The sequence below is a fragment of the Saccopteryx bilineata genome, chromosome 4 (assembly GCF_036850765.1).
Source record: "Saccopteryx bilineata isolate mSacBil1 chromosome 4, mSacBil1_pri_phased_curated, whole genome shotgun sequence".
NCBI lineage: Eukaryota > Metazoa > Chordata > Mammalia > Chiroptera > Emballonuridae > Saccopteryx > Saccopteryx bilineata.
Genome location: NC_089493.1, coordinates 155,998,294 through 156,019,443, shown reverse-complemented (window position 1 = coordinate 156,019,443; position 21,150 = coordinate 155,998,294). Strand labels below are relative to the sequence as shown.

At 48.1% G+C, this 21,150-nt stretch overlaps 2 protein-coding genes and 1 pseudogene across 2 annotated transcripts; 1 reads left to right on the top strand and 2 right to left on the bottom strand.

Annotated features, from left to right (window-relative positions):
• Positions 1-183: 183 nt before the first annotated feature.
• Positions 184-1,142, bottom strand: LOC136333346 (conserved oligomeric Golgi complex subunit 4 pseudogene; annotated as a pseudogene).
• A 789-nt stretch (positions 1,143-1,931) lies between these two features.
• On the top strand, positions 1,932-7,088 carry NHP2 (NHP2 ribonucleoprotein). The gene is made up of 4 exons (XM_066272379.1): positions 1,932-2,253; positions 2,334-2,403; positions 5,985-6,090; positions 6,750-7,088. Exons 1-4 carry the CDS (start codon positions 2,094-2,096, stop codon positions 6,873-6,875), a joined length of 462 nt encoding a protein of 153 aa, XP_066128476.1. The 5' UTR covers positions 1,932-2,093; the 3' UTR covers positions 6,876-7,088.
• Positions 7,089-8,253: 1,165 nt separating this feature from the next.
• Positions 8,254-20,096, bottom strand: RMND5B (required for meiotic nuclear division 5 homolog B). The gene is made up of 8 exons (XM_066276745.1): positions 20,072-20,096; positions 12,965-13,111; positions 12,679-12,808; positions 11,643-11,791; positions 10,007-10,256; positions 8,644-8,746; positions 8,401-8,552; positions 8,254-8,317 (listed from the first exon to the last, which is right to left on the bottom strand). Exons 1-8 carry the CDS (start codon positions 20,094-20,096, stop codon positions 8,254-8,256), a joined length of 1,020 nt encoding a protein of 339 aa, XP_066132842.1.
• Positions 20,097-21,150: the final 1,054 nt, after the last annotated feature.

Here is a 21,150-nt window from a genome sequence, read left to right as displayed (position 1 = left end):
TTAAGATTTTTATTGTATTAATTTTAGAGAGAGGAGAGGGACAGAGAGAGTGAAAAGGGGTGGGGGAGTGGGAAGCATCACCTTATAGTAGTTGTTTCCTGTACATGCCCTGACCCGGCAAGCCTGGGGTTTCAAACTGGCAACCTCAGCATTCCAAGTTGACACTTTATCCACTGCACCACCTTAGGTCAGGCCAGTGCACTTCTTAACAATACAGAAGATGTCGTGCACCATGCTAGATGTCAACTGGCCTTGCTTTTAGGATCCAGAGCCATAGCCTATTCAGTCTCCCACATGAAGTACTCCTTCACGGTAATATATAAGCCAATTAGCTCCTGCATGATGCAGCTTAACAGGCAATTACTGAGGAGTCTGTCCAGATACTTCTGCTCTTGCTTTACTTCTGCCAAGGCCATGGAGTCCCCCACCTCAAAATCAGAGCTGATCCTCTTCCTGAGGAAGCTTAAGTACAATTCACTGTGGGCATTCATCAGAGTGACCTCCATAAAGATGGGGTCCAGTTCCCTTTGTTCTATTTTTTTCTGTTGCAGAATTTCTCAAGTTGTTCTGGACATGCCGGAACTGCTGGTGGTAGTTTCTCTGCTTGATGCACTCATCTACCACCTTCTCCACTTGTCTATAACATTCAACCTGCAGATATTTTATCAGGGTATAAAGTCTCCTTGGAACACAACAGGCTTCACTTTAGGTTGGTGAGTTTCCACAATGCAGGCAATCCCTTCAAAAAGGAGAGTGAGTGAATCTATTGTACAAAGATGATTGGAGCTCTTCAATCACTCATGTCCATCCCTAGTAACAACAGCAGATTCTCCTCAGGTTTATTGGCCACCCGCTGGCAAAGGTATTCTGAGGACTTGCTTACCTAGTGGTGGAAAATCTTGAAGAAGCATTCCACCCAGGGAAGATCCCCTTCCTTAGTGGCAACAGCAAACTTCTTTGTTACAAGGGTTTTGAGATGCTATTTAGCTTCCTGCAGGAGCTGCAGGTTGGCATAAATCATGCTCCTTTCTTTGCCCCATGCTGAATTGGATGACTGACTTGTCCAGGCACAAGTAGCATTGAATGTGAGCTGCAGCCTGCCCATAATCTTCATTTCTCAAAGCAGTCTGAACTCTATCCATGCAGAACTTCAGGTCCAAGATATCATCACCCCACTGTTTCCATGATGAACTCTGTGTGTGATGCATGGAATAAGGGTTAGGAGGAGGTAGGGGGGTTGCCGCTGTAATTTTAGATATAAGGTGGTTACCAGGGGACACCCCCCCCCTCCTATGGGTACCATTTGAGCAGATCCCTGTGAGAAGAGGAAGTGGGCCATGGGCTCTCTGGGGAAAGGGGGTCCAGACCAAGGCCTTCAGGGAGCGGGAGCATCCACTGCTGCCAGGAAAGAGAGACTATTAGAAATGGGGCGAGACCAGAGGAAGGAACCTGTTAGCAGCGTCAGGCTTTACCTGAACCTTGGCACCTGGGGAACACCACCCAGGACCAGCTCAGGAACCAGGACCTCCCAGGCCGCGCACGGTACACCTGAGGGGGCAGATTCTGAGGCGGTGTGGAATTGTACTTGGCCAACTCCGCATTCTCACCCCCGAATCGCAGACCCAAAGGTTTTTGCAAGGATCCTGTCCGTTCACGCCAAAGGTATCGCCTCCTTCTCCTGCTCGCAGTACGCGTTGGTGACGCCGAACTCTCCCACCAGCCCAAGCGGGTTCTCGGGTACCTCCCCAGCGTCTCACCTCCTCTCAAGTTCCGCCTCCCTCCGGGCTGCGCCCCTAGCCTCAGGTTCCCTCTAACCCCGCCCCTAATCCACTCCACCCCGCCTCTTAGTGGCAGGGAGGCCCCGCCCCTAAGGCCCAGACTGCGTCCCCTCAGCTATGATTTTAAGGAGCTGAGCGTCGATTGGTCTGAGTTCGAGACCTCGTTCCCTAATTGTCCGTGGTGTTCCGCCGGCTTCTCTACGGCCACTGATACGGAAGTGATTCCTGGAGCACGAGTCGCGTTAATCGGAAGTGATTCCTGGAGCACGAGCTGCGAGAATCTCCTACTGGGGAGACGGTGCCTCGGCCGCTGTGATGACCAAAGTAAAGGGAGATCCTGACCGCCGGGAGGCTCAGGCGGAGGCGACCTCTGGGGAGCGCACCTACCACGAGCTGCTGGTGAATCTGAACCCCATCGCACAGCCCCTCGCTTCCCGCCGCCTCACCCGGAAGCTCTACAAATGCATCAAGAAAGGTGCTGCGGGAGCCGCGGTGGCCCGTGGGGATGCGGGTGGTAGGGTGCGACCCCGTTCACTGACTCTTATGTCGTTGCAGCCGTGAAGCAGAAGAAGATTTGGCGCGGAGTGAAGGAAGTTCAGAAGTTTGTCAACAAAGGCGAAAAAGGGTAAGAAAGCCCTCCCGCTGGATTTTGCATTTTAAACGGTAATGAAGGCATCCCTGTTTATGTAGTAGGTGCTCGGTAAAAGTGCTGACTGTAGAATATAATCAAGCTGACCGTGAAAGAAAAGTATAGGATGGAATGAGAGACCTCATTACCCTACATCTTTCTTTTCTGGCATTTGTCAGAATCTAATTTGCATTTTTTAAAAAAAATTTTTTAGCCTGACCAGGCTTATAAATAAATAAAAATTAAAAATAAAAAAAAATTTTTAATTAGTTTATTTTTTACAGAGACAGAGTGAGTCAGAGAGAGGGATAGACAGGGACAGACAGACAGGAACAGAGAGAGATGAAAAGCATCAATCATTAGTTCGTCATTGCGCGTTGTGACATCTTAGTTGTTCATTGATTGCTTTCTCATCTATGCCTTGACCTTGACCGCAGGCCTTCAGCCAGCGACCTTGGGTTCTGGCCGGTGGGATTTTGCTCAAACCAGATGAGTCCGCGCTCAAGCTGGCGACCTTGGGGTCTCGAACCTGGGTCCTCTGCATCCCAGTCCGACGCTCTATCCACTGCGCCACTGACTGGTCAGGCCTAATTTGCATTTTTATTCTTTGTTTCTCCCACTTAGGCCAGGCAGTCAGCTCTTTGAGCATAGGATAAAGCCTCTCCCTGCTTTATCCACAGGAGTGTCTGGTACCATGTAGGTTCTCAAGAAATAAATTGCAGACGAGATTTGATGCTCAGTGAGGAGTCTGACATAGGTGGGGTTATCTGAGATCTGAAGATAAAGGGATTGTTTAGAAGGGACTAGCTCTGCTAGAAGAAAGTAGGTCCCAGGGCAGGAGTGGGTAGTGGCAGAAGTTCTCATGGAACTTTGCAGATTTAGTTTTTGTATTGAGCTTTGGGAGGGCACTGAGGATTAAAGCCAGGAGTGTCAACTTTAGATAGGAGCATGGACGTCTGACCACTGCTGGCATAATGGATGGAGTGTGGACCCAGGATGCTGAGATCTCAAGTTTGAGCACAGGGTCGCTGGCTTGAGTATAGGATCTACATGATCCCAAGGTCACTTGCTTGAAGCCCAAGGTTGCTGGCTTGAGCAAGGGGTCACAGGCTTGGCTTGAGCCCCCCAGTTAAGGCATGTATGAGAAGCAATCAATGAACAACTTAAGTGAAGCAACTACAAGTTGGTGCTTCTCATCTCTCTCCTCCCACTGTTTCTGTCTCTCCAAAAGAAAAAAGAAAACAGTAGGTAGGGACATTGAAATAAGCTACTATAGTGTAGAAGTGAGAGAAATTTTGATTAGATTGGAAAATTGAGAGAATTAAAGTGGTTGCATTTGAGAGGACTGGTTTTTTTTTTCTTTCTTCAAGAGACAGAGAGAGGGACAGACAGGAAGGGAGAGAGATGAGAAGCATCAATTCTTCGTTGCTTAGTTCTTCATTGATTGCTTTCTCATGTGCCTTGACCAGGGGGCTATAGTAGAGTGAATGACCTGTTGCTCAAGCCAGCGACCCTGTTCTCAAGCTGGTGAGCCTGTGCTTAAGCCGGCGACCTTGGGGTTTTGAACCTGGGTCCTCTGTGTCCCAGTCCAGCACAATATGCACTGTGTCAACCCCCAGTCAGGCATGATTTTAAACAAGTTTTTGAGGTGCCTTTTAGACTTGTGACCGCTCTCCTTAGCAGAACTGTCAAATAGACAGATGGCCATATGGGCTACAAGCTTGGAAGAGAGAGGGCCAGGCTGAGAGAATAGATTTGGGAATTATTAACACATAGATGGGACTTGATGATATGGCCATGGATGGAGTCAGCAAGAAGATACTGAGGCCTGACCTATGGTGGTGCAGTGGATAAAGCATCAACCTGGAATGCTGAGGTTGCCGGTTCAAAACCCCAGGCTTGCCTGTTCAAGACATATGGGAGTTAATGCTTTCTGCTCCTTCCCTCCACCCCCCATTCTCTCTCTCCCTCCCTCCCCCTCCTCTTTCTCTAAAAAATGAATAAATAAAATCTATAAATAAATAAATAAAGATACTGAAGGGGCAGCCAAGGACCAGGCTGTGAGGAGTGCCCGCAATTAAAATCTAGTCAAGAAGAGGAGCTTGCAGAGGAAAGTCCAGGAGGCAAAAGGAAAACAGGAGAGTGTGGACCCAATACTTTGTTTTTTTTGTTTTTTTTTTAGAGAGTGAGAGAGACAGGAACAAAGAGAGAGGGGAGGATAGTGATGAGAAGCATCAACTCATAGTTGCAGTACCTTAGTTGTTCATTGATTGCTTCTCATATGTGCCTTGACTGAGGGGCTCCAGCTGAGCCAGTGACCTCTTGCTCAAGCCAGCAACCTTTGAGTTCTAGCCAGCAACTTTGGAATCATATTGATGATCAAGCTGGCATGCCCATGGTCAAGCCACCAAGCCCATGCTCTAGCAGGTGACCTTGGGGTTTCTTTTATTTTTTTAATTTAGTGAGAGGAGGGAAGGCAGAGAGACAGACTCCCATATGCGCCCCAATCAGGATCCACCCATCAAGCCCACTAGGGGCCAGTACTCTGCCCATCTGGGGCATTGCTCCATTGCTCAGCAACCGAGCTCTTCTTAGGCCATGGAGCCATCCTCAGAGCCTGGAGGCCAACTCACTTCAATCGAGCCATGGCTGCAGGAGAAGGGAGGAGGGGTGAAGTAGATGGGTGCTTCTCCTATGTGCCCTGACTGGTAATCGAGCCCAGGACATCCACACACCAGGCTGATGCTCTACCACTGAGCAAACTGGCCAGGGCCACCCTCAGGGTTTCAAACCAGGCCCCTCAGCATCCTGGGCTGATGGTCAATTCACTGCACCATCACCAGTCAGGTTGGACCCAGTACTGTGGACCAAGAGCTCTTTCTGGGTGTTTGCATCTTACCCCTGGAGAATAGACTCTTCCTTTTGTGTCTCAAGGGCTCCTGAGGCCCTTGCCAGAGCCCTGGCACCTTGTCAGCTAGGAGCCCTAGCTGAGGATTCTCTGGGAAGCCTTCCTGTCACTTTTGGGACTGAGCCGTTGCTTAGCCTGGCACTCAAGGCCTTTATGTGCTAATCTCTCTAGCCTTCTTATCTGCCTGTTCTCATCCTGGATTCCAAAGCTATCCCAAGCTGCCATCAGCTAGCCTCTGTATATGTGGTGTCATTCTGATTCTCCTCCTTAAATGTTTTGTGCACTCTGCCCCTCTGTGGGCTTCCTGACAGTCATCATTCAGCTTTCTGTCCAAGTGTGGCTTCCTGATTCCTTTTTAGACTCTCCAAAGAGAGCTGAGCTTTTACCCCTTGGGGTCCCTCTTGTACCTACCTCATCTATTCAGTCAATACCACTTGTCATACTTGGTGGCATTTGTTGCCAAGAAATAGAGATCAGATCCCCAGAGGAACGCAGTCACCAAACACAAATTTGCACTTTCAGAAGTTTGGCGACCCACATTAACTGGGCTCTTTGAGAGCAGGGGCCTACTTATCTGTGTCTGTACCCCAAACACCCAGTCCAGAGATGGTACATACTTTCAACTAAAAGAAGGAATGAACAAGCTACACATGACTTTCTATCATTTCAGGATCATGGTTTTGGCAGGAGATACATTGCCTGTTGAGGTGTACTGCCATCTCCCAGTTATGTGTGAGGACCGGAATTTACCCTATGTCTATATCCCCTCGAAGACGGTAAGGAGCATCTGAGCCCTGATCGTGATCAGCACTGGGGGAGAGTGTTGGGGGGGGGGGGTCTTCAGCAGCAGGCCATAAATGGAAAGAGTGTGAGCTTTGGCCTGGGTGGATTCTTGGCTCTGCTGCTTTATAGGTGGGGGACTGCTAGTAAGTTACCCCTCGGCACTTGTATTTCCTTCCTGTAATTTGGGAATCTCCTCCCCAATGGCCTGTGAGAATGAAACAAGGTATATATGGACGTACATTGTCGACTAACATGCTGCACCCGAATTAGTCCTGGTAAGTGAGTGCGGTGCTGAGAGGTTCTGTTTAGGGACCTGGCTCCTTATCCTTGCATAACAGGAGCCAGGTCTGGGGCACAGGGAGTGGGAGATGGCAGGAACCTGGAGAGCATAGGCCCTGCTTAAGAGGACAGCCCCTCTTGGCCAGAGCCCTTCCACAGTTGCCATGTGGAAATGTTGGTCCAGTGTTCCTGGACTGCTTGAAAGTTTGGTAAATTTAAATGATGGCAACCAATTCAGAAGGTTTTGGGGAAATATGTTGTTAACTAACTTATGTCTGTGAGCCAGATTAGGCTCACTGTCATCGGTTTGTGACTTCTTGGCATACAAGTTGTGCAGCCTTTTTTCCGAACAGCTCGTATTTTTTCTCTGCAGGACTTGGGTGCCGCCGCAGGCTCCAAGCGCCCGACCTGTGTGATACTGATCAAGCCCCATGAGGAGTACCAGGAGGCCTATGACGAGTGCCTGGAGGAGGTGCAAGCACTGCCCCCGCCCATGTGAAGGACTTGGGCAGCAACCTGGGCACATGCTCCAGAAGCTCTTCAGCTGGCAGGGGCCATCTGGCGCTCCCCTGCTGCTAACACTCAGCACTCCACCTTCTATGGCACGCATTCCCCCAGGCAGCTCCACACCATCTTCTCATCAGTGCTGTTCCCTGTCACTCAGGTCTAAGAGTGGAGTGTGAGGAAAGTAAATGCTAAGACTATAAAAGGTGATGAGTCTGTGGGTGGGTTTTTTTTGTTGTTGTTGTTCTTAAAGCAGCATCTGTTGATGGGTCAAGGAGGTGGTGGCCAGGAAAGAGTGAAGCAGCGTTTCTCACCGGAGGGCCTGAAGGACTTGAAGAGTGTTCGGTGTTGGTGCCTGACTGCCAGGGCTGGAGCTGGACTCAGGCTGAGAACAGGCTTTACTGTCCACCCCCAAGTTTTCACCTCCCAGCTTGAGTTGCTGGCAGCTGCATCCAGACCCCACTGCATGCACGCCTGCAGCCTCTGTCAGGAGCTCCCCCATTCCTCTTCCTGAACGAGCCTCAGTGTCACTGGGAAATTAGGAAAACAGTTTACCCACCCACACAGGACACTGTAAATAGGAAAATGAAGTTAAATAGACTCAGTACACACAGCAGCCCAGAACACACTGGGGAGAGCTTGGGCTTCATCTGGTTTAACCCTCAGGTCTCCTTGACCAGCTGTGAGCCCTGCTGTGCAAGTCGTTTCATCTTCCCGAATCTCCCTGCACTGGTTTCTAACACGGAGGTAATGAGATATTACATGAGGATATGCAAGTGTCTTCCCCAGGTACCAACATCTCCCAGCTTTCCCACCCAGTCAGTGGCATGGGTTGGGTTCTTCTAACGGTGCTGTGGCTGCCATGGTCCCAGCAGCGGCTGCAGCCTGGCTATGCCAGCACCTGTGTACAGCAGGCATGCAGTAATTTGTCGGTGAAGCAGGCAAAAGAAGGAGAAGGCAGGTGATCATATTGGCTCAAAGTTCTAGTCCAGAGCATTTACAGTGAGAGATGGCTATATCCAGTCGTGGGGCTGCACAGTGGAGGAGGGGACAAGGCACTGGCATGGCAGTAAGACCTGGCTGAGAGCAGGGATGGGAAACTGGCTGCTAGCCAAGTCCTCTGGTCCTATCATTTGCTAGCAGGTCAGTGGCAAATGGAAACAGGGAGACAGCAGGAACAGGGGCCAGTGCTCCTTGCCTCACAGGGAGCCAGCTGCCTGTGCAGCGGGTTCACCTCCCTCTTTGGCCCCTGCTGTGAGGGTACTCAGCCAGTTGCTCTGACACAAATCACAATCCTCTGAAGCCAACCACCCCACCTCTGTGAAGCAGCGAGGCTCAGGAAGGAGAAACTTTAAAGTTCCTTCCAGCAGGAGTCAGAATACAATGCGTTTCCCATCTGCTGCATTCTGCTCCATGGGACAGTAGGGACACTTCAGCCTGCAAGGGGAGAAGAACCCAGAATATCTGAGGGGTGGGCCAGCAGGAAAGCCAAGCCAAGGAAGCAGAGCCGGGGAACTTACTTTCCTCCATTAATGAGCTTGTTGAGTGCATCTCGGGAGATAACATGGCCACAAATGAGCTTGATGGGACGGTTGGAATCGATGTCTGCTACCAGATGATGGGGCAGGTGAACAGAGTGGTAGCAGCACTTCATGCCAAGGTCAGTCTCAATCTGTGGAGGCCAGCCGAGGAGTGAGGCCCCTTCCTGCCATGGCTGTCCTCCCCAGTGCCATCTGCCCATATCTCCCTCAGCCAGGGCTCACCGGTAACTCGTCTTTGTGACTCCAGACCCCCACGCACTGCCTCTGCTCAATCGCAGCTTTGATGTTTATCAGCACAGGTAGTGCCACGCAGCCAGAGGCAAAGCTGCAGAACAAAGAGCAGGGGCTGGAGTGACCAGTCCAAGACCCCAGCAGACAGACCAGAGGGCCTGCACACTTGTCATTGGCATAGGACTCAGGTCAAGGTTCTAAAGTGGCATGTGGTCAAATCGGTCCTTGAGAGCCTCAGGTTGCTCATAAAGTGCCGCACATGTAGTTAACATGTATCCAACTCGAGTCATTCTAATGCACCCCAAAACTTGAGAACCAACAAGAGAAGGAAGATCCAGGGAGCAGGTATCCACTCATCAAAACCACTGAAAAGCTCTTGGTGTGATGGGGAAAGTGATGAGTTTGAAAGGACCCCTGTCTGCCTGTCTTCCCCTCTCTGCTGTCATAACACACCTCTGTAACTGGATACCAACTGGGGCCCTTAGCAATGGGGCACAGATTCAGCCTTCACTGTGATGTGGGTGGGAGTGGGAGCCCACTGACTGGAACCCTGGGAGCTAAATTCCTAGGATGCAGAGGGCAGTCTTCCTGCCTGAGGTATAGATGGAGTTCCTGCTGGAAAACTGTCCATCCTCTAACCGGAGTCTACCACAGGGTGTGGGCATGAGATTCCACAATCAGCCTATGTAAATGCACCATGACACTGTCCACAGTGGTGTAGTGAGTGGCTCTGAGGTCAGTTCCACATCCCCCCTTTTCCCTGTGAGGCCCTAGGCAAGTTCATTCACATCTTGAGCCTGTTTTCTCTTTGTGAAGTGAGGATAACAGTACCTCTAACTCCTAGGTGTGGAGTCATGAGAAGAGCACTACTGTACAGGAGCCTTCTGAGAGAAAATCTGAAACCTCTAACAGCCACTTAAATCTACCGAACACACAGTGGTGTTTGAGAGATGAGGCTGAGAGAAGCCAGGTGCAGAGGCTCTCGTGATAGATAATTCAGTGGTAAGGAGCAGGCAAGATGGGACCTCCTTCAAGAGGCCTCACGAAATAGGCACCTTGACCTGCCACTGACCTCTTGGTGACCTTGGGCTATAACTCTTCTAATCTCCGCTTCTCCAGCTATTGATACAGGTAATTTTTTTAAGGTACCCTGACCAGGGATCAAACACGCAACCTTGGTGTACTGGGATGATGCTCCAACCAACCGTGCACCTGCCAGGGTTAGGTAATTCCTATTGAATAATGACTTAGCCAGTTTAGGTCTGGGAAGGGAGGAGCACTATCCTCAACACAGACTGTTTCCCTGGAAACCATCCCACTCCCTGCCCTGTCCAGAGGGCTGGCTGTACCTGACACTGAGGGTGACTCCACAGAAAGCCCCAGCAGGGAACAAGCATCACGAGTAAAGGTCTCACAGATCTCTGCCCAGGGGCTGTCGCCCAGGAGGTGGCAGTAGGGTGACTTCTCCAAGCCAGGCCGCAGGTACACCAGACTGCCCATCACCACCCGGATCTCTACAAGACAATGGGAGCAGCTCAGCACATGCGGGGCCCAGGAGGCAGCTTCTTCCCAGGGCTCAGTGCCCAGCCCCAGGGACAGCGTGGCTGCAGAGGCAGGACAGGGAGCAGGCTGAGCCCCAAGGCCCCAGGGCACCTGGTCTAGCCAGGCAGGGACCAAAACATGCCCTGATGTAGAAACTAGTTTCCCCTACAATCCAGTGGGGCTGTTTATGTGAGACAGACAGGTACCACGACCCTGTGCATCAGGAAGGAGGGGTCTTGGTTCTCTTCTTGTCCTTCCACTGCTTCAGGGCAGGAATCTCAAATCTTGAGTGGCCTAGCCTGACCAGGCGGTGAGCAGTGGATAGAGTGTCAGACTGGGATGCGGAGTACCCAGGTTAGAGACCCCAAGGTCGCCAGCTTCAGCACGGGCCCATCTGGTTTGAGCAAAGCTCACCAGCTTGGACCCAAGGTTGCTGGCTCGAGCAAGAGGTTACTTGGTCTGCTGAAGGCCCATGGTCAAGTCACATATGAGAAAGCAATCAATGAACAACTAAGAAGTCGCAACGTGCAACGAAAAACTAATGATTGATGCTTCTCATCTCTCTGCATTCCTGTCTGTCGCTATCTATCCCTCTCTCTGACTCTCTGTTTCTGAAAAAAAATAATAAATCTTGAGTGGCACTCATGTCTATTCTCCAACACTAACACATACCCCTTTCTTTAAAAAAAATTCAGCCTGACCAGGTGATGGCGCAGTGGATAGAGTGTTGGACTGGGATGCGGAAGGACCCAAGTTCGGAGGGCTCATCTGGCTTGGACCCAAGGTCGCTAGCTTGAGCAAGGGGTCACTTGGTCTGCTGAAGGCCCACGGTCAAGGCACATATGAGAAAGCAATCAATGAACAACTAAGGTGTCGCAACAAAAAACTGATGATTGATGCTTCTCATCTCTTTCTGTTCCTGTCTGTCTGTCTCCTATCTATCCCTCTCCCTGACTCTCTCTGTCCCTGTAAAAAATAATAATAAAAAATCAGAAGATATCTAGCTAAAATTTAATAACACTGCTTGGTTTTCATGATGTTTCTCGATAAAATGTGAAGTAATGAATATGAAGGGAGCTAAAGAATACAGTTCCTAGCAGTAGTAGCAGGGTGATCACTGATGGTGGACACTGGAAGGTGACACTACCGTGTTTGGAAGTCCAAGTGTGAAGGAAGAGGGCTCAGAAGGAGCCTGCTGAGGTGGTGCTGGGGCGAGCGGCCAAGGGCAGGTGTGTCCTGTCACCACTGCCCAGTGTGCTATGCATGGGCGTGGCACACAGCCAGGGCGGGGAATGGAGGTGGTTCTGAAATGAGGGTGTGACAGAGGCAGGGGAGCAGAGCCTTGAGTTTGGAGTTTCTCTCGGAGACAACACAGGAGGGGTCAGTCCTCAGGCTGGCGATATGCTAACATCTGCCACAGCCCGGCAGTGCCCATCCTGGGCACTTACCCCACTGGTGCAGCCCTGCAAAGGGCTGGAAGTGCCTGGCATAGCTGAGGGCCTCCAACTGCTTGTCAGTGCCACCAGCCAGGAGGCAAATAAAGTGCAGTCGGTGCAGCTTGAAGTCCAGGGAGCTGCTGAGCTCGAGCAGGCGCTGCCTGTGGGAGATGGCCCATCTCGGAAGACAGGGGCCAGCTGAGTGTGGAGCTGGTGGGGTGAGAAATGGAGCCCCAGGGGAGCCAGGACAGAGAGGTGGGCTCCAAAACCCTACATGAGGCCACAGGACAGAGCTGCAGGTATGTCAAGTACACTGGGGGAGGTGAAGACCACAGATAAGCCCTGTTCTTTGCTGGCCCACCCCAGTGCCCACTTACTCCAATGCTGGCCCCAGGTCATGTTTGTGCAGAGCTTCTAGGATTCTATTCAACTCCAGGAAAGGCTGCTTAAAATCCAAGTCCATGTTCAGCATAGATTCTTACGGGAGAGCATGATCCCATCACTAGAAGACCGTGTTTCCAAAATTCTCTGCTCTAATAAAACTTCATCTGCCAAAGACAGGCTGTAGAGAGTCAGGATCTGCATGAGGAGCCATGTCTCCTGCCAGCCATCTGGCCCCTCCCATTTCAGGTCTGTGAGGCTAAGTACCACGTACTGGCCTCCCACAGGGCAGATCACAACTTCAACCAGGGTAATGGAGACAGTCCCGTCCCTGTGCTGAGTAGCATGGTGAGAAATTATTCCTTTACAACCCTCTATTACTTTAAGAGAAAGGATAATTACTTTTACTGACAGTGTGCTTTAACCCCTAACAAGCTACTCTGACATTTTACTCAGCTCCCTTTTTAAGAAAGGATTATCAGACCTCAACTCAGAACCCTGCCTGGCAGCCAACCCTGCTAGAAATAAATGACTTCACTTCTCATTGTGTCTAATTTTTAGAGCTACCTTCTCTCTATAGCAGAAGGCCTAATTCTTTTCTAAAATACATTTATTTCAAGAATCACAGGAACATAATGTAAAGAAAACAGAAAGGAGGTCCCAGCACCTCCCTGCGGCCGTCACCTGGCACAGCTCCTCAGCCACACCGAGCAGGCCCTGCCGGTACAGGTCCTCCACGATGGCTGCCTGCAGGACCTGCTGCTGCTTCTCCCAAGAGTCCCACACTGCGCGGGAGACTACACCGCAGACCTCAGAGTCAAAGTCCTGATGAGGACGAGAGACAGGGCCCTGTAACTCGGCACTCACACCCCCCACACTTACTTTCCTGAAGAGCCCAGGACATAGCAATTCCAAGTATCCCCGCGCCCACTCTGGGGCACACACACGCTCACCCTTGTCAATGGCTTTGCCCACTCGGGAGACACTGCTGTGAATATTCTTGTGGTCCAAAACCAGTTTCTGTACGGTGTCTTTGATCTTCCGGCAGCACTGGAACATCACCAAGGAGAGGTTGGCTGACAGAGGGGTCCCCTGGAGGACTGCAGAGAAACACTGGCAGTGAGTCAGGACACAGGAGCAGAAATTGTCCCTGCTTTCTCTATCCTATGTGCTGCCTGGAGGCCCAGGTGGCAGCCCTGAACTCCGAGTGATAGACTCAGCTTCTGTCTCAGGTCTCATCAATTTTTCACTGCATGACTTGATACTGGCCAGTTCATCTCTCAGTCTGTTTCCTCATCTGTAAAATGGGGGTGATAGCACTGCCTGGTAGATTGCTGTGAATTGAAGATGACTGGGCACTTACTGGGTGTAAGTCCTTTATCTCGCCTAATTTTATCCTCACCACATGTGGTGCAGTGGGCACTGTTAGTGTCCTGTCCTATAGCTGAGGAAGCTGAGGCAGGGACTTGCCAGGTGACACAGCAGTGACAGATGTAAAGTCTGGTCCTCACCATCACTTACTATCTTGAGTGAGATGCCACGTGTGAGATGGCTTTGAACCACTGTCCCCATGTTAATGCCTCTTATCAACTCAGAGGACACCAGGCAGGCTGTGCCCGCCAGGGAAGCCAGGGATTTCTGGCTCCAGACTCCAGCTCAAAGTGTCTTCCACCTCATGGCCGGGCTGGAACCAGACCAATCACCAAGAGAAGATGGGGCTTGGAGAAGAGAAGGGCAGACAGGGCATTGGATCCTTCTTCTGGTCCAGCGTCTACAATACTCTACATGCATCACCTTGGTTCAGGGAAGGGGATGTGACCCAAGAAAGCCAGGGAGAGACTCGTCTCCAAGGACTGAAGCCCTGGAAGAGAAGTGCCTTCCACCAGGCTCTGAACAAACACCAGACACACAGCGAGCAGGAGCTGCTGGAGTGCTGTGGGCACTGCCAGAGCTGGCTCTGAGAACCAAGTCAGGGTGGACCAGGGTCTCCGTGGGCACTGGACACGGCCAGGTGTGGACCCTTCGGTTACCTGAACCCAAGGTCAAGCCCCCTTTTGTTTGTGTATGTTTGTTTACACTGGTCTGAGTTGGGTTTCTATCCTTGTAAGTGAATGGATCCTGAAAAATACAAACAGGAGGTGGTGGCTGGGCCAGCCACCTATCTCAGGAAGACAGGGCAGAACCACACTCCACCCCAGCATCTGCACTGCCCTCCCAAGCCCCGCTTGCCACTCCTTTCTCACATTCTACTCCCCCCAGGTCACAAAGTAATACTGTACACTCTCCAGACACATGCCCTTTAGGGCAAAGCAACATTTTTAGGAAACCAAAGCCTTTTAACCTGGAATCCTCCAATCTACCCTGCCAAGGACCCCCCAAGCTATTAATAGATTCCGTCAAAAGCATGGCACAGCCACATAATGGTAGAGAGTGAGGCAGAACTCTATGTACTGATACAGAACGCCCTCCAAGACATACTGTAGGGAAAATGCTAGATACAGGGAAGTGTGTGTGTTATGCTCACTGTGTCTAAAAAGGGGAGGGGAACAGACACTTCTACAAGACACTGCATGTGCACACAAGTGCTGCCTAGAAGGACACCTGAGAAATGCAACAGGTGACTTTTGGGGAAACTGGGCATCAGAGGTGAAAGAGAGACTCAGTTTTTATGGTCAACCTTTTTGACCTTAAAGTTTTTTCCATGTGCATTTTTTAAAAAGCCTGACCAGGTGGTGGCACAGTGGATCGAGTATTGACCTGGGACTCTGAGATCCCAGGTTTGAAATCCTGAGGTCACCGGCTTGAGCCCAAAGGCTGCTGGCCTCAGAAAGGGGTCACTGACTCAGCCTGAGCCCCCAGGTCAAGGCACATATGAGAAGCAATCAATGAACAACTAAAAGTGACACAACTACAGATAGATGCTTCTCGTTTCTCTCCCTTTCTGTCTGTCTCTCTCTTGTATACATGTGCATGGGGAAAAAAAAAAAGTTGTACCTACACCAAACACAAAATTTAACCAAAATGGATCAAAAACCAAGTTTAAGAACCCAAACTGCCTGACCTGTGGTGGCGCAGTGGATAAAGCGTCAACCTGGAAACACTGAGATTGCTGGTTCAAAACCCTGGGCTTGCCTGGTCAAGGCACATATGGGAGTTGATGCTTCCTGCTCCTCCCCCCTTCTCTCTCTCTCTCTTTCCCCCCCTCTCTATAATGAATAAATAAAATCTTTAAAAAAAAAAAAAAAAAAAGAACCCAAACTACAAAACTCTTAGATAAAAAAAAAACAAACAAACGTGTAAGGCCCTGGCTTGTTGGCTCAGTAGTAGAGCGTTGGCCTGACATGCAGGAGGCCTGAGTTCGATTCCCGGCCAGGGCACACAGGAGAAGCGCCCATCTGCTTCTCCATCCCCACCCCCTCCTTCCTCTCTGTCTCTCTCTTCCCCTCCCGCAGCCAAGGCTCCATTGGAGCAAAGTTGGCCCGGGCGCTGAGGATGGCTCCATGACCTCTGCCTCAGACGACTCAGATGGGCAGAGCATCGCCCCCTGGTGGGCATGCTGGGTGGATCCCGGTTGGGCGCATGCGGGAGTCTGTCTGACTGCCTCCCCGTTTCCAAGTTCAGAAAATACAAAAAAAAAAAAAAGAGTAAGTCTTCAAGGTCATGGATTAGGCAGTGTTTTTTTAGATACAGCAACAAAAGCATAAAGAACCAAAAAAATAAAATAAAATAAAGTGGAGTTCATCAATATTAAATATTTTTGTTTTTCAAACAACACTATCAAGTTACTCTTGGCCTTGGCCAGTTGGCTCAGTGGATAGAATGTCAGCCTGGCATATGGGCATCCTGGGTTCGATTCCTGGTCAGGGCACACAGGGGAAGTGACCATCTGCTCTCCCCCTCCTTCCCCTTCTCCCCCTTCTCTCTCTCCCCTCCAGTGGCTTGATTGGTTAGAGCACGGGGGCACATGTGGAGTGCTGCATAAGCCTTATAGATTTGAACTAGAAAACAGCCCAAGAGAAAAGGCTCTGTTTTGATGTCCCTGACTTACTGCTCTTTCTGGGCCAATCTCATGCCAGGGCATCCTCCCCTTTAACCCTCCACGCCTCCTTCCCACCCCCAGACACCCTTGCGCAATCTTGTTTTCTGTGTAGCACTTGCACAACCAGTTTTATTTGAATTGTTTTTTTTTAAACAGGAAGGGAGGAAGAGAGAAACATCAATTTGTTGGTCTAATTATGATTCTTATATGTAAGGTGACCAACTTTTTTACAGTGAAAAGGAGACAAAAATGAATTGAAGAAAATAATATCACAAATAAAAGAAACATTTTATTCATTGCAACAATAATACACTATAATATGATAAATGCATAATAAAAACATTTGTAATTGTAATTATGCTTACATGCCTATTAATTTTTAATAATTGTAAGAAAAAAGTACTCATTTAGTAAAACTAAATATCAAACAAAAACCACTAATTTGGAGTGATATTCAGGTGTATTTATCATTTTCTAATTGAAAAAAATGTTTTACGTGCCCTGGCCAGTTGGCTCAGTGGTAGAGCATCGGCCTGGCGTACAGGAATCCCAGGTTCGATTCCCAGCCAGGGAACATAGGAGAAGCGCCCATCTGCTTCTCCATCCCTCCCCTTCTCCTTCCTCTCTGTCTCTCTCTTCCCCTCCCGTAGCCAAGGCTCCATTGGAGCAAAGTTGGCCCGGGTGCTAAGGATGGCTCTATGGCCTCTGCCTCAGGCGCTAGAATGGCTCTGGTTCTAACAGCAATGCCCCGGATGGGCAGAGCATCGCCCCCTGGTGGGCATGCCTGGTGGATCCCTGTCGGGCGTATGCGGGAGTCTGTCTGACTGCCTCCCGTTTCCAACTTCAGAAAAATACAAAAAAAAAATGTTTTATGCAACTAATCAAAATTCGTTATTAATAGATATGGTTTGAGGTTAGATTTCCACTTTAAAACTCCAATTTCGGACCTGACCTGTGGTGGTGCAGTGGATAAAGCATCAACCTGGAAATGCTGAGGTCGCCAGTTCGAAACCCTGGGCTTGCCTGGTCAAGGTAAATATGGGAGTTGATGCTTCCAGCTCCTCCCCCCTTCTCTCTCTCCTCTCTCTCTCTCTCTCTCCTCTCTAAAATGAATAAATAAAAAAAAATAAAACTCGAATTTTGGGAAAATACTTGTAAATAAAATTATATATATTTGGAAATTATTAAATAGATAATGAACTAATAAAACGTGAATTGTGCTTATCTGTCTATAATTGAATATTCACTGAGAAAGAAATAATCGTGAGTCTACAATGTTGTATGTGCCGTGTCGTGTTTCAGTAAGAAGTACACAAAGCCATTTGCGTGCTTGGTATATCGCGTGCTCTCTCAAGGTCTCCCGTGAGGAGCGCATGCATCTCATAATCGTGTCTCACTGTACCATACTGATCCTTGACGGATAGTCATGTCAAATACAAATATGTCACATCACACGCAATGGATCGACTCTGCATTGATCAAATATCAGACATTTACAGATTAGTCTTCCACTATCAAAAAGGAGGACATGTAGGGAGGACACTTACCGAGGGAGGGTGGAACTTACAAAAGAAGGACTGTCCTCCCTAAAGAAGGACAGTTGGTCACCTTACTGTATGTGTCCTGACTGGAATTGAACCCACCACCTTACCTGTCCAGAGGACTCGAACCAACTGAGCTACCTAGCCAGGTCCAGTTCTTTTGTGTGTGTGTGTGTGTGTGTGTGTGTGTGTGTGTGTGTGTGTGGCAGAGACAGGGAGAGTCAGAAAGAGAGACAGATAGGGACAGACAGACAGGAAGGGAGAGAGATGAGAAACATCAATTCTTTGTTGTGGTTCCTTAGTTCAGGGGTCTCTAAACTACCGCATGCAGCCCCCTGAGGCCATTTATGTGGCCCCCACCGCACTTCCGGAAGGGGCACCTCTTTCATTGGTGGTCAGTGAGAGGAGCACATTGACCATCTCATTAGCCAAAAGTAGGCCCATAGTTGAAATACTGGTCTGTTTGTTGATTTAAATTTACTTGTTCTTTATTTTAAATATTGTATTCCCATTTTGTTTTTTTACTTCAAAATAAGATATGTGCAGTGTGCATAGGGATTTGTTCATAGTTTTTTTTATAGTCCGGCCCTCCAACGGTCTGAGGGACAGTGAACTGGCCCCCTGTGTAAAAAGTTTGGGGACCCCTGCCTTAGTTGTTCATTGATTGATTTCTCATATGTGCCTTGACCGGGGGGGGGGGGAGCTACAATAGACGGAGTGGCCCCTTGCTCGAGCTAGTGACCTTGGGCTCAAGCTGGTGAGCCTTGCTCAAACCAGATGAGCCCATGCTCAAGCTGGCGACCTTGGAGTCTCGAACCTGGGTCCTCCACATCCCAGTCTGACGTTCTATCTACTGTGCCACTGCCTGGTCAGGCCAGTTCTTTTTTTAAAATAGCATTTGACATGAAGTTATTTTGTGTGTTTCTATGTTTAATCTGTCTTCCAGCCCCTTACACATGCCGCCCCACCCAAAAGAAAATATTTTTTAATTAAATAAATTTTTTTAAAAATAGAGGCTTCATTGGAACCAGGATTGTATGCTCAGCACTGCTGTATCCCCAACACCAGTTACTTGGAACACCTTAGATCAGTGGTTCTCAAAATTTTGAAGTCGGGGCACATCTAAAATCCTACAAATAATTGTAGGTGCACTATATACAAATTTCTGAGAAATATGTTATAGTAAGTCAAATATTAAAAAATATAAAGTCTAAGCGTGCTTTTATTAAATGAAATAAATATGACAAAATTAAATTTATTCTGACATTAAAAACATTTTTATGTTACATTTTTGTTATGCATTTTAGAATTCATAAAAAAGAGGGGTTAAAAATAAAATGACAAAAAAGTTATCTTTTTATATATAGAGATACATTTTTAGTAAGATTTAGTAAATTTGACAGGTCCCAGAGCAAATGTGTTAAGTTTTTTCATTCTTGTGTTTATGAGAAACATGAGCCTGATGTGTCCTAGTGATTTTTTTCAATGTTTGGGCATATATTTGAAAGGCAAACTCTCATTTCCTCATCAACACATTGAAGAATTCCTCTCTTTTTACTCTTAATTGTGTTGAGGGTAGAAAATCCTACTTCACATAAATAGGATGTTGAAAATTGTAGTAAAATGTTCAAAGCTTTTTTAGATATTGCCACATATTCTTCTTTTATAGAAATCCAAAAGGCTTCAGGAGACAATTCCTTATGTTTAATCATCAATCCAAAACCCCCACCATACATATCATCTTAACTTTACACCAAAGGATAGAAGAAACTTGCCTCCAGTCTTCCCAGGGAACATGGGGGTAGTATAAACAATCCAGCACCACAGCTTAACAGCCTTTGCAACCTAATCAGGCAAGTGAAGTGGGGGGTTGAGCAGACTGTCAGCTTACAGCCAATTCTCCACACCTCTGTCCGCCAAAAATCTAAACTCCAAAAACTCTGTTGGATTTTTGGTCCCCAGCAGGCACATATTTCTCTGGAATACCATAGGGCGCACCTGGAAGTCTTCTAGGGTGCACCAGTGTGCCCTGGTGCACACTTTGAGAACCACTGCCTTAGATGCTCAGAAATAATGAGGTACCCCAAATCCTCCAATGGCTTCACAACCTTACGCAATACGCAGGGAAGAGGGTGGTCCAGAGCCACTCCGGGAGCCAGAGGGGTGTTGGAGCATCCTAGAGAGTCTGGTCTGTGCACCGAGATCCTAGGTGGTCCTGGCCCACTGCTAAGCTGCAGGGCTGGAGAGTTAAATGAACATAGCCTGGGGCTCACCACTGAAGCCCAGGCAGCTTCTTAACTTTTAAATTTTATTTAGAACATTGAGTTTAACAGGGTGACATTGATCAATAAGAGTACATAGGTTTCAGGTAAACATTTCTATAGCATTTGAACTATTGATTATGTTGTATACCCATCACCCAAAGTCAAATCATTTTCTGTCACTTTATATTTTGTCCTACTATCACACCCTTCCCCTACCTCCTCCTTTGTCCCCCTTCCCCATGTCCCCTTCTCTCTGGTAACCAATTCACTTTTATCTATGACCATGAGTCTCAGTTTTATATCTCACCTATCTGTGAAATCATACTCTTCTTAGCTTTTTCTGATTTACTTATTTCACTCAGTATAATGTTCTCAAGGTCCATCCATGTTGTCATAAATGTCACTATGTCATGATTTCTCATAGCTGAGTAGTATTTCATAGTATATATGTACCATATCTTCTTTATCCAATCATCTATCAAGGGATAATTTGCTTGTTTTCAGGACTTGGCTACTGTAAATAATGCTGCAATGAACATGGGAGCACATGTGTTTTTACATACTAATGTTTTTGAATTTTTGGTTTACATACCCAGTAGAGGGATTGCTGAGTCATATGATAGTTCTATTCTTAATTTTCTGAGGAAACACCATACTTTCTTCCATAATGGTTGGACTAATTTACATTCATTGCATTCCAAGCAATGAATGAGGGTTCCTTTTTCTCTACAGCCTCTCCTGCGGTAGTTATTACCTGTCTTGTTGATAACAGCCAATCTAACAGGTGTGAAGTAGTATCTCATTGTAGTTTTTTTTTTTTTACATTGCGATATGTTTTTTTTTATTTTATTTTTTTAATGGGGCGACATCAATAAATCAGGATACATATATTCAAAGATAACAAGTCCAGGTTATCTTGTCGTTCAATTATGTTGCATACCCATCACCCAAAGTCAGATTGTCCTCTGTCACCTTCTATCTAGTTTTCTTTGTGCCCCTCCCCCTCCCCCTTTCCCTCTCCCTTTCCCCCCTCCCCCCCGTAACCACCACACTCTTATCAATGTCTCTTAGTTTCACTTTTATGTCCCACCTACATATGGAATAATGCAGTTCCTGGTTTTTTCTGATTTACTTATTTCACTTCGTATAATGTTATCAAGATCCCACCATTTTGCTGTAAATGATCTGATGTCATCATTTCTTATGGCTGAGTAGTATTCCATAGTGTATATGTGCCACATCTTCTTTCTCCAGTCATCTATTGATGGGCTTTTTGGTTGTTTCCATGTCCTGGC